A 13,501-nucleotide genomic window follows, 5' to 3' on the forward strand; every position below is an offset into this window, starting at 1 on the left:
GGTACCAGTAGCCTTTACAGTACTGTAGTGTCGTGAATGGTACCAGTAGCCTTTACGGTACTGTAGTGTTGTGAATGATACCAGTAGCCTTTACAGTACTGTAGTGTAGTGAATGGTACCAGTAGCCTTTACAGTGCTATAGTGTAGTGAATGGTACCAGTAGCCTTTACAGTTATATAGTGTAGTGAATGGTACCAGTAGCCTTTACAGTTCTATAGTGTAGTGAATGGTACCAGTAGCCTTTACAGTACTGTAGTGTAGTGAATGGTACCAGTAGCCTTTACAGTACTGTAGTGTAGTGAATGGTACCAGTAGCCTTTACAGTACTGTAGTGTAGTGAATGGTACCAGTAGCCTTTAGGGTACTGTAGTGTAGTGAATGGTACCAGTAGCCTTTACAGTACTGTAGTGTAGTGAATGGTACCAGTAGCCTTTACAGTGCTATAGTGTAGTGAATGGTACCAGTAGCCTTTACAGTTATATAGTGTAGTGAATGGTACCAGTAGCCTTTACAGTTCTATAGTGTAGTGAATGGTACCAGTAGCCTTTACAGTACTGTAGTGTAGTGAATGGTACCAGTAGCCTTTACAGTACTGTAGTGAATGGTACCAGTAGCCTTTACAGCACTGTAGTGAATGGTACCAGTAGCCTTTACAGTACTGTAGTGTAGTGAATGGTACCAGTAGCCTTTACAGTGCTATAGTGTAGTGAATGGTACCAGTAGCCTTTACAGTTATATAGTGTAGTGAATGGTACCAGTAGCCTTTACAGTTCTATAGTGTAGTGAATGGTACCAGTAGCCTTTACAGTACTGTAGTGTAGTGAATGGTACCAGTAGCCTTTACAGTACTGTAGTGTAGTGAATGGTACCAGTAGCCTTTACAGTACTGTAGTGAATGGTACCAGTAGCCTTTACAGCACTGTAGTGAATGGTACCAGTAGCCTTTACAGTACTGTAGTGTAGTGAATGGTACCAGTAGCCTTTACAGTACTGTAGTGTAGTGAATGGTACCAGTAGCCTTTACAGTACTGTAGTGTAGTGAATGGTACCAGTAGCCTTTACAGTACTGTAGTGAATGGTACCAGTAGCCTTTACAGTACTGCAGTGAATGGTACCAGTAGCCTTTACAGTACTGTAGTGTTGTGAATGATACCAGTAGCCTTTACGGTACTGTAGTGTAGTGAATGGTACCAGTAGCCTTTACAGTACTGTAGTGTAGTGAATGGTACCAGTAGCCTTTACAGTGCTATATTGTAGTGAATGGTACCAGTAGCCTTTACAGTTCTATAGTGTAGTGAATGGTACCAGTAGCCTTTACAGTTCTATAGTGTAGTGAATGGTACCAGTAGTCTTTACAGTACTGTAGTGTAGTGAATGGTATGCTTGGATAATGGGAAGAATGAGTAGACGTTACTGGGTTCTAGCTTGTAGGGTTCTAGGTTCTAGATGGGCTCTAGATTAGATCATTTACACAAATCAGTTATTGATGCATGGGCTAGCCTGCCATGCAATATCGTGATGGCTAAAACCCTTTTAGCTTTTACAGTTAGGCTAAACTACATTTTATTTCTCCAACACTCATCCATGTTACTCAGTAGAACTGTTGGTTTTCCCTCTGTGGACCCTCTCCCTTTTCATGAATCCCTCCTCTCTGATTTTCCTCATCTGCTTCAAGTCAGTGTATTTATACTCTCTCTCTCTCTCTCTCTCTCTCGCTCTCTCTTCTATCTTCTCTCTTGCTCTCTTTCTCTCTCTTTCTCTATCTTCTCTCTCCTTCTCTCTCTCTCTCTCCCTATCTTCTCTCTCCTTCTCTCTCTCTCCCTCTCTTTTCTTTCTCTCTCGCTCTATCTTCTCTCTCCTTCTCTCTCTCTCTCTCTTCTCTCTTGTTTGCCCTCTCTTTTTTCTCTCTCTCTCTCTCTCTCTCTCTCTCTCTATCCTCTCTCTCTCTCTCTCTCGCTATCTGTCTCTCTCTCTCTCTCTCTCTATCCACTCTCTCTCCCTCTCCGTCGCTCGCTCGGTCTCGCTCGCTCGGTCTTGCTCTCTCTCTCTCTCGCTCTCTATCCTCTCTCTCCTTTCTTCTTCACGGTGAGGTTTCTCTTGTGAACGCAGCTCTCATCGGGTCTGTATCCCCCCACCCCCCAAGGGAACAACAGGAGAGGGCATAACAAACCAATACAAACACCATAACACCCCCCTCCCCCCCTTGTTCCCCTTTCACCACCAATCCTCCCCAAGGCACAACTTCAATGATATTTCTCTCTGTCGCTCCAAAATAAAAAGTGACTTATACAAGATACCATAATGACCTACCGTGGCTGTGAGAGCTATCGCTGGAACAGTTTTTGCTTTTTTGATTTAGTAGAATCAGGTGTGTTGGTTGTTTGTGTGTCTGTGGGGGGTTTGGGGTGGGTGAAGAGGGCCGTGGGTTTGTTATGGTGTTTGAATTGGTTTGTTACGCCCTCTCCTATTGTTCCCCCGCTAACACAGAAATGTCCATTTCGATAATGGGAAAGACACTTGACACACAGGTGTGTGTGTATCTGATGGATTGTGAGATATGGGCGACGAGAGCCTATTCAAGAAAATAATAATCCTCCACAACCGTAAAGAAAGATGCTCTTGTCAAATAGTCATTTCTAGATCCAGCACACATTTCCTTTATCTTCCTCTCCTGCCAAATACAGAACTAGAACTCTGGCATGGCAACCATGGTCAGAGGAATGCATGCGTATCCCTCGCATGAAAACACTTCTGGAGTTCCTGGTTGTATCCTTGTGAGACACATCAGGAGCCTCTTAGCTTTCTTTCTTCATGCACCATAGAAACCAAACCGTGACGCTCACTCACTCACTCACTCACTCACTCTCTCGCTCGCTCGCTCACTCACACACTCACTCACTCACTCACTCACTCACTCACTCACTCACTCACTCACTCGCTCACTCACTCACTCGCACACTCACTCACTCGCTCACTCGCTCACTCCTTCACTCACTCCTTCACTCACTCACTCACTCACTCACTCACTCACTCACTCACTCACTCACTCACTCACTCACTCACTCACTCACTCACTCACTCACTCACTCACTCACTCACTCACACACTCACACACTCACACACACACACACACACACACTGTTGGAACTTGTTGTCAAAGCGGATTCCACCCGTTGACTTCATAGCTTATTGCTATTGCTTTTTAACCTAGCTGTCTGAACAAGGTCTCTGTTTGAGTTTACCACACACACACACACGAACATGCGCACACACACGCACACACACGTTATGTTCTTCTATCTTCGTGGGGACCTAAAATGTATTTCCATTCAAAATCCTTTTTTCCCTAACCCTTAACCCTAACTCTAACCCATTACCTTTAACCTAATTCTGACCCTAACCCTAATTGTTAACCTAACCCTAAACCTAAAACCTAAGCTTAAAATAGCCTTTGTTCTCATGGGGACTTGGGAAATGTCCCCACGGGGAGAATTTTCCTTGTTTTACTATCCCTGTGGGGACTTGTGTGGATTTTTGGTCCCCACAAGGATATATAGTAGCTTGCGAAAGTATTCACCACCCTTGGCATTTTTCCTATTTTGTTGCCTTACAACCTGGAATTAAAATAGATTTTTGGGGGGTTTGTATCATTTGATTTACACAACATGCCTACCACTTTGAAGATGCAAAATATTTTTATTGTGAAACAAACAAGAAATAAGACAAAAAAACTGAACTTGAGCGTGCATAACTATTCCCCCCTCCCCAAAGTCAAGACTTTGTAGAGCCACCTTTTGCAGCAATTACAGCTACAAGTCTCTTGGGGTATGTCTCTATAAGTTTGGCACATCTAGCCACTGGGATTTTTGCCCATTCTTCAAGGCAAAATTGCTCCAGCTCCTTCAAGTTGGATGGGTTCCGCAATCTTTAAGTCATACCACATATTCTCAATTGGATTGAGGTCTGTGCTTTGACTAGGCCAAGACATTTAAATGTTTCCCCTTAAACTACTCGAGTGTTGCTTTAGCAGTATACTTAAGGTCATTGTCCTGCTGGAAGTTGAACCTCCGTTCCAGTCTCAATCTCTGGAAGACTGAAACAGGTTTCCCTCAAGAATTTCCCTGTATTTAGCGCCATCCATCATTCCTTTAATTCTGACCAGTTTCCCAGTCCCTGTTGATGAAAAACATCCCCACAGCATGATGCTGCCACCAACATGCTTCACTGTGGATAGTGTTCTCGGGGTGATGAGAGGTGTTGGGTTTGCGCCAGACATAGCATTTTCCTTGATGGCCAAAAAGCTACATTTTAGTCTCATCTGACCAGAGTACCTTCTTCCATATGTTTGGGGAGTCTCCCACATGCCTTTTGGCAAACACCAAACGTGTTTACTTATTTTTTTCTTTAAGCAATGGCTTTTTTCTGGCCACTCTACCGTAAAGCCCAGCTCTGGGGATTGTACGGCTTAAAGTGGTCCTATGGACAGATACTCCAGTCTCAGCTGTGGAACTTGGCAGCTCCTTCAGGGTTATCTTTGTTGCCTTTCTGATTAATGCCCTTCTTGCCTGGTCCGTGAGTTTTGGTGGGCGGCCCTCTCTTGGCAGGTTTGTTGTGGTGCCATATTCTTTCAATTTTTTAATAATGGATTTAATGGTGCTCCGTGAGAAGTTTCAGATATTTTTTTATAACCCAACCCTGATCAGTACTTCTCCACAACTTTGTCCCTGACCTGTTTGGAGAGCTCCTTGGTCTTCATGGTTCTGCTTGCTTGGTGGTACCCCTTGCTTAGTGGTGTTGCAGACTCTGGGGCCTTTCAGAACAGGTGTATATATACTGAGATCATGTGACACTTAGATTGCGCACAGGTGGACTTTATTTAACTAATTATGTGACTTCTGAAGGTAATTTTTTGCACCAGATCTTATTTAGGGGCTTCATAGCAAAGGGCGTGAATATATATGCATGCACCACCTATCCGTTTTAAATTATTTTGGACTACATGAAATCTAAATAAAAATACATTTAAATTACAGGTTGTAATGCAACAAAATAGGAAAAACATAGAGGGGGATGAATACTTTTGCAAGGCACTGTAAGAACCAACCCCCACCACACACACACACACACACACACACACACACACACACACACACACACACACACACACACACACAAAAAACGCACGCACGCACGCACACACACACACACACACACACACACACACACACACAAAATATCACAAAGAACTGTTGGTTCAATACTGCCGTATGTCTTTTTTGGACAGAGTTGCCCTTACAGAGAAAAACTATATATTTCACGTGAAATTTCACATGTGATCACATGTTTTCACATGTGCAGTTTCATGTTATCACATGTTGCTTTACATGTTGTCACATGTTGCTTTACATGTTGTCACATGTTAACACATCAACTTCACATAAGATCACGCGATCACATGAAAACGTGTTTTTGGAACACTTCACATCCGGTCACATGAGAAATTCACGTGGTTTTTCCATAGGGGTGTTGCCGCATGTACTTTATATTAGATATATTTCTGTCACTTTGTATTCCAGTTTAATTGCTTGTTAGCACGTTGGTGTTCTTAACAGCTGTCGCCAGGAACAGAAGGGAATGTCTTGGGCACCTGTGCGCCTCTAAATAACTATAATAAAATTTATTGGAACAGATTTGCCAGCTTGTAATTGAGGGAAATTGTTTTGCTAATGCAAACAAACAGCCTTTATGAGTGAGCCCCTGCTTTATAATTTGTTTTACGCTCAGAACTTCCTCCAGAACCTTTCACTCTCTCTCTTTCTCTCTTGCTCTCTCCCCCCCTTTGGGAACATACTGTTCATTTTAAAATGAGGAGAGGGGTGGATGGAGGAGTGAACTCAATGGAGGGTTGGAGTAGAGATGGAGGGATGGACGGAGGGGAAAGGGGGAGAGAGAGGCACACACACAAACACACACTTACACACACACACACACACACACACACACACACACACACACACACACACACACACACACACACACACACACACACACACACACACACACACACACACACACACACACACACACACACACAGAGTCTTTTTCACACACCCTCTCGCTGGCTGTGTTGTTTGACAATAAATATGTGTTTAGAGTGGAAGATAAAGCAAAAGAGTGAAACTGTGTCTTTGTGCTTCAGTAAAGGGAATAAATGTGTCGGCATAGTTTCACATTGGTCACACTTTTCTCTGAGTACTCAGCGGTCGCCTAGCTGGCAGCAAAGGCTTCTGATTATAATCATGCCACGTTTAGCAGAGTGTGATCTTAATTCTGCCCATCAAACCCTTTGGCCCTGTTTCAATTCTATAAAGCGGCATCGTTCGTTGGTTCGTTAGTTTGTTAGTTCGTTAATTTGTTGTTTTTTTGGTTAGTTGGCTGGTTCTTTCTTTCCTTCCTTACTTCCTTCCTTCCTTACTTACTTCCTTGGCGTAACCACTGACCTGACTAATCGTTATCAAAGCTATGTGAAAATATCCTGGCTCTCAACTATCGAACATGTGGATTTTGAGGGGACCCAAGGTAAACTAGCTGTTACTAAAGCTGAACATACAAACAAAACAAATACGCTGACTCATTCTTTTAAACAGCAAGTTACCTTTGGACACAAATATCTGCTAAATGACCATCTATTTGTTATTGTAAAACACTTTATGACAAAGATAAAAAAGTGACTTATAAATGCATTTGATTGGTTGATTGATTCATTGTTTTATTTATTGATTGATTGGTTGATTGATTGATTGATATTGGTTGTGTACCTGTGAGCAGGTATTCGTATGCTGGATGGTGATGTGACAGATGTAGTAGAGGCTAAGTCCCTTGGTATCAGACCTGACTACATAGACATCTACAGCGCCAGCTGGGGACCTGACGACGATGGAAAGACTGTGGACGGACCAGGGCCTCTGGCCAAACAGGCCTTGGAGATGGGCATCAAAAAGGTGAATTATGGTCTATAACCACGTTTCCATCCCCAGTTATATGTGAGTAAAGTCATATAGTATTAAAAAAGACTGCTGTGCTGGAAACAGGAAGTTTCGGTACAATTTTATGAATGCCGTCAGATCATCTGTTCGTTTGACATGGTGGAGTCTTTTTGTGCAGGTAAAATTCATTTTGTGAGAAATGCTGGTGGAAACGCCTTTATGCGCAAATATTGATATAATAACCATCATATCGAAGTAAACTTGGAGTCACGCAATTATATGGTGTGTGGTCCTCCCACTACGACTCAGGAAACCATGTCGTTTATTTAGCTACAGATGAAATCAATTATGATGAAGTTCACAGGGTGGTGAAAGTGCACAATGATGAGCTTGATGCTTCTTTCCACTATCGAGGGTCTTATTCTGGTGACATGATGATAGGTGCTTGACAACCGTTTGACAAATGTAAATATTCTTCTCCATAATAATCTCATCATGGAGACGACCCTACCTGCACTGTATCTGTGAGTGGTTGGCTAGAGCACCAAGACCAGACGAGGCACATTTGCTGTTTAACGCAACAGTTTTTGTGACAAAACTATCTGTAGAGTTGAAAACGTGATGGAAACACATGGAACTACAGATGTTTATTGGACACCTGAAAACTGAAGCAAAAAGTAAATGTTGTGCACACTAACTCATAACGCACCGATTTTTTGCCGGAAACACACCACTGGTGGGAAAATGCGCATATTTTCTTTTTGTGGATTTTAGAATATTCGCATGAAAATCTGTTGACAATCGGATGGAAACCTAGTTTATAGCTAATCACAACCTATGTATTGCCCAATGTAGCGCACTACTTCGATGACACCCCATTCCCTGGGCCATATAGTGCACTACTTTTGACCAAACATTTGATCAAATGAAACCCAATTGTAGTGCACTACTGATAACCCCCTTTGGGCCATATAGTACACTACTGATAACCCACTTTGGGCCATATAGTACACTACTGATTACCCCCTTTGGGCCATATAGTACACTACTAATGACCCCCTTTGGGCCACATAGTGCACTACTAATGATCCCCTTTGGGTCATATAGTGCACTACTGATAACCCCCTTTGGGCCATATAGTACACTACTTTTGACCCCCTTTGGGCCATATTGTGCACTACTTTTGACCCCCTTTGGGCCATATAGTACACTACTGATGACCCCTTTTGGGCCATATAGTACACTACTGATAACCCCCTTTGGGCCATATAGTACACTACTAATGACTTCCTTTGGGCCATATAGTACACTACTAATGACTTCCTTTGGGCCATATAGTACACTACTAATGACCCCCTTTGGGCCATATAGTACACTACTGATGACCCCCTTTGGGCCATATAGTGCACTACTTTTGACCCCCTTTGGGCCATATAGTGCACTACTTTTGACCCCCTTTGGGCCATATAGTACACTACTGATGACCCCCTTTGGGCCATAAAGTGCACTACTTTTGACCAAACATTTGATCAAATGAAACCCAATTGTAGTGCACTACTTTCTTATATGAGTGTTTCATCTGGGGTGAATGAAGGCAATTTGGAAGAGAGTTCATGTAACACAGATGTTGATGCATCGAAGCCATTGTATTTCGGCCTTCCCTGTGGCTCAGTTGGTAGAGCATGGTGTTTGCAACGCCAGCATGGTGTGTGCAACACCCGGGTTGTGGGTTTGATTCCCACGGGGGGCCAGAAATGTATGCATTCACTACTGTAAGTCGCTTTGGATAAGAGCGTCTGCTAAATGACTAAAATGTAAATGTTTCAATGACACCCTCCCTTCCTAGTGTACTACTTTTGACTTGAGCAACTCAAATTACACCCTATTCCCCATGTAGTGCACTACTCCTGACCAGAGGAACTTTTGATCAGAAAACGTCATGAATATCAGCCTTTGAGGAACATGATTTGCCCAAAATAACTTTGGAAATCAGTGTACAGAACTGCATCACTCAAATTAGATTAGACAGTAACAGGATCTCAATATGAGGCACTTGATTTCAAAAGGTATTTTGGAGCAAATCAATCTACTTAACCGAGTCACTCAAATGAAACGAATAAGGAAATGCAATTCCACTTATTGTTTAGCGCCCCCAGAAGTATAAAGTGAAATGGTCCTTATTGCTGTGTGGTATTGAACTGGGCCTCAACTCTGTTGAAAAATGGATTGCATTGATTCAGTGGAGCGCTAAGAGCACATTACATAACAAAGAGAAGAAAGTGTTTTTTGGGGATGTACGAAGCCCATCTACAATGGAGATAATTTTAATGAGAAAGACGTATTTTTCAAATCAACTTTCAATGTCTGCTGATATCCTTTTCACACTATCGTGCTGAACCAAACTGCAGGCTCAGGTATCTTCTTTTCAAGTTGTATTTCTCAACAACTATGATGGATGAGTAACCCAGCTTGATTTGGATCTTCTCTGTTTGGCTCAGTTGTTCACATCTGTCCCTCTCTCCCTCTCAAATAGGGCCGGAAGGGTCTGGCTCCATCTTTATTCACATCTGTCCCTCTCTCCCTCTCAAATAGGGCCGGAAGGGTCTGGGCTCCATCTTTGTTCACATCTGTCCCTCTCTCCCTCTCAAATAGGGCCGGAAGGGTCTGGGCTCCATCTTTATTCACACCTGTCCCTCTCTCCCTCTCAAATAGGGCCGGAAGGGTCTGGGATCCATCTTTATTCACACCTGTCCCTCTCTCCCTCTCAAATAGGGCCGGAAGGGTCTGGGATCCATCTTTGTTTGGGCGTCGGGGAACGGCGGTCGCCAGGGCGACCACTGTTCGTGTGACGGCTACACCAACAGCATCTACACCATCTCCATCTCCAGCACCACAGAGAACGGCAACAAGCCCTGGTACCTGGAGGTCTGCTCCTCCACACTGGCCACCACCTACAGCAGCGGGGAGTTCTATGACAGGAAGATAGTAAGTGTGTGTGTGTGTGTGTGTGTGTGTGTGTGTGTGTGTGTGTGTGTGTGTGTGTGTGTGTGTGTGTGTGTGTGTGTGTGTGTGTGTGTGTGTGTGTGTGTGTGTGTGTGTGTGTGTGTGTGTGTGTGTGTGTGTGTGTGAGTGCAAGCCCTCGTACTTGGAGGTCTGCTCTTCATGGCAAGTTTTACAAAAGGAAAATAGTTGAGTTTTGAGGTGTGTTGATGTTTTAATCAAGTGTGCCTTTGCCTGCTTTCCCATGGAAGGAAAGCTGTTTAGTTGCAGGGTTATAAACCATAAAAGCCAAGGAATGCTAGTACACATTATTATGGCATCCTTCATTCTGTCAAATGTACATTTCCATCTAAACAGATTAACATTCAGAATGCTATGATACAGTTCAGTGGCCAGACTCAAACACATGCACACACACTCTCACTCTCGTTCAGAAACATGCTATCATTCATTCTGGCATTCATAAACACACACACACACACACACACACACACACTCACACACACACACACACACACACTCATAACACCATCCCCATATCATGTTTTTGATGTCCTCTGGGATAAGGGAATGTTGTAGCGTTGCCAAAGCACAGACATGCCACATCCATCAACTACACACTGTTTTCCCCCAACTACACAGAGATGGCCTCCCCTTACTGGAATTATAACAGCGTCAACAACTTGGACACAGCTCAAATGTGCTGTTTGTGTTGCTCTTTTTAACAAATATCAACCATCCATTTTAATGAGGAAAGGTTACTACTGGACAAGGCTAATATTTAGCCAGGCTTGTGCTTGAGAGAGGAGAGAGGAGAGGCATGCTGACCAAGTCACATAAGTTGCATGGACTCAGTCTCTGTGCAATAATAGTGTTTAAGAATTTTTTTTAATGACTAACTCATCTCAGTATCCCACACATACAATTATCTCTAAGGTCCCTCAGCTGATAAGTGAATTTCAAACAGATTCAACCATAAAGACCAGGGAGGTTTTCTAATGCTTCACAAAGAAGGGCACTTATTGGTAGATGGGTTTAAAAAATAGCATACATTAAAAAGCCCTTTGAGCATGGAGAAGTTATTAATTACACATTGGATGGTATATCAATACACCCAGTCACTACAAAGATACAGGCATCCTTCCTAACTCAGTTGCCTGAGAGGAAGGAAACCGCTCAGGGATTTCACCATGAGGCCAATGGTGACTTTAAAACAGTCACAGAATTTAAATGGCTGGGATAGGAGAAAACTGAGGATCAACATTGTAGTTACTCCACAACACTAATCTAAATGACAGAGTGAAAAGAAGGAAGCCTGTACAGAATAAAAATATTCCAAAACATGCATCCTGTTTGGAATAAGGTACTAAAGTAAAACTGCCAAAAAATTGGCTGAATACTAAGACTGAATACTAAGTGTTATGTTTTGGGCAAATCCAGCACACGTCACTGAGTACCACTCTTCATATTTTCAAGCATGGTGGTGGCTGCATCATTTTATGGGTATGCTTGTCATCACCAAGGACTAAGGATTTTATAGGATAAAAATAAACGGAATAGAGCTAAGCACAGGCAAAATCCTAGAGGAAAACCTTGTTCAGTCTGCTTTCCAACAGACACTGGAGACAAGTTAAGGACAATAACCTAAAACACAAGGCCAAATATGCACTGGAGTTGCTTACTAAGATTAAGAAGGAAAGCAATTCCACAAATTCACTTTTAACAAGGCACACTTGTTAATTGAAATTCATTCCAGGTGACTACCTCATGAAGCTGGTTGAGAGAATACCAAGAGTGTGCAAAGTTGTCATCAAGGCAAAGGGTGGCTACTTTAAAGAATCTCATATATAAAATATATCTTGATTTGTTTAACACTTTTTCGGTTACTACATGATTCCATATGTGTTATTTCATAGTTTTGATGTCTTCACTATTCTACAGTGTAGAAAATAGTAAAAATCACGAAAAAATGAGTAGTTGTGACCAAACTTTTGACTGGTACTGTATGTAAATTAGATATTTCTGTATTTCATTTTCAATACATTTGCAAAACAATTATTAGATATAAATATAGATTTTTTGCTTATGGCACCTGGTATTCCCATGCTGTCTCCCATCCAAGTACTAACCAGGCCCAACATTTCTAAAAACGTGTTTTTACTTTGTCATTATGGGGTATTGTTTGTAAATGGATAAGGGAAAAAAATTATTAAATACATTTTGAATTCAGGCTGTAACACAAGAAAATGTGGAATTAGTCAAGGGGTATGAATATTTTCTGAAGGCACTGTAAGTAGTTCATAGAATTTTCATAAAATTCTAATGTTTTGCTGGCTTACAGGTAGCGATAAAACAGATAGTGAGTATTTTGTGGGTGGAAATTTGGACAAAATATAGATAGGTCTGTGTTTAGAGATGCCATATTGATGGATGCTAGTTAAATTAAATGTCAGGGGTGCCTTCACTACATTCCACAAATCTGAAAGTAGTGGATTGGTGGAGGCATAGGCTAGAGTTTTTATTTGTATTTATTTTAGTTTACAGCACCAGGTATTCCCAGACTGTCTCCCATCCAAGTACTAACCAGGCCCAACTCTGCGGAGCTACTGAGATCAGAAAATATCAGCCGTGTTCAGGGTGGTACGGCCTCAAGCATATTTAAAAAAGATATAATTCTCCCCGAATTACGACCTTGGCTCATCGCTACAGTTCAACTCCAGTATGGGCTCGGGAGAGACCAGTACAACTCCCGTATGGGCTCGGGAGAGACCAGTACAACTCCAGTATGGGCTCGGGAGAGACCAGTACAACTCCCGTATGGGCTCGGGAGAGACCAGTGCAACTCCAGTATGGGCTCGGGAGAGACCAGTACAACTCCCGTATGGGCTCGGGAGAGACCAGTACAACTCCCGTATGGGCTCGGGAGAGTCCAGTACAACTCCCGTATGGGCTCGGGAGAGACCAGTACAACTCCCGTATGGGCTCGGGAGAGACCAGTACAACCCATGTATGGGCTCGGGAGAGACCAGTACAACTCCCGTATGGGCTCGGGAGAGACCAGTACAACTCCAGTATGGGCTCGGGAGAGACCAGTACAACTCCCGTATGGGCTCGGGAGAGACCAGTACAACTCCCGTATGGGCTCGGGAGAGACCAGTACAACTCCAGTATGGGCTCGGGAGAGACAAGTGCAACTCCAGTATGGGCTCGGGAGAGACCAGTACAACTCCCGTATGGGCTCGGGAGAGACCAGTACAACTCCCGTATGGGCTCGGGAGAGACCAGTACAACTCCCGTATGGGCTCGGGAGAGACCAGTGCAACTCCAGTATGGGCTCTGGTCCAAATCATCTCAAAATGCAAATATTAGAGGTTGGTAGCAGGGGCATAGGTAAACAAAACCAATTGTGTCTTGCGGTTTCTCATTGACTGCTTCCAAAGTAAAGAAACAAAATGTAAAATGCAATTTTGTAATTTGGGTGAACTATCCCTTTAAAGCCCTGGTGTGAAAACTCT

The 13,501-nt window shown here is 43.0% G+C and overlaps 1 protein-coding gene across 3 annotated transcripts in view; it reads left to right on the plus strand.

The window, feature by feature from the left end:
• LOC106562734 (proprotein convertase subtilisin/kexin type 6) overlaps positions 1–13,501 on the plus strand; it is a 101,387-nt gene that overhangs the window by 15,251 nt on the left and 72,635 nt on the right. For all 3 annotated transcript variants that reach the window (XM_082969673.1, XM_045708239.2, XM_045708240.2), the window contains exons 7-8: positions 6,829–7,001; positions 9,759–9,971. In XM_082969673.1, coding sequence (XP_082825799.1) covers positions 6,829–7,001; positions 9,759–9,971 — 386 coding nt within the window. The remainder of the gene's footprint in view (positions 1–6,828; positions 7,002–9,758; positions 9,972–13,501) is intronic.

This window comes from Salmo salar, chromosome 26 (assembly GCF_965601325.2).
Source record: "Salmo salar chromosome 26, fSalSal1, whole genome shotgun sequence".
Classification (NCBI taxonomy): Eukaryota; Metazoa; Chordata; class Actinopteri; order Salmoniformes; family Salmonidae; genus Salmo; species Salmo salar.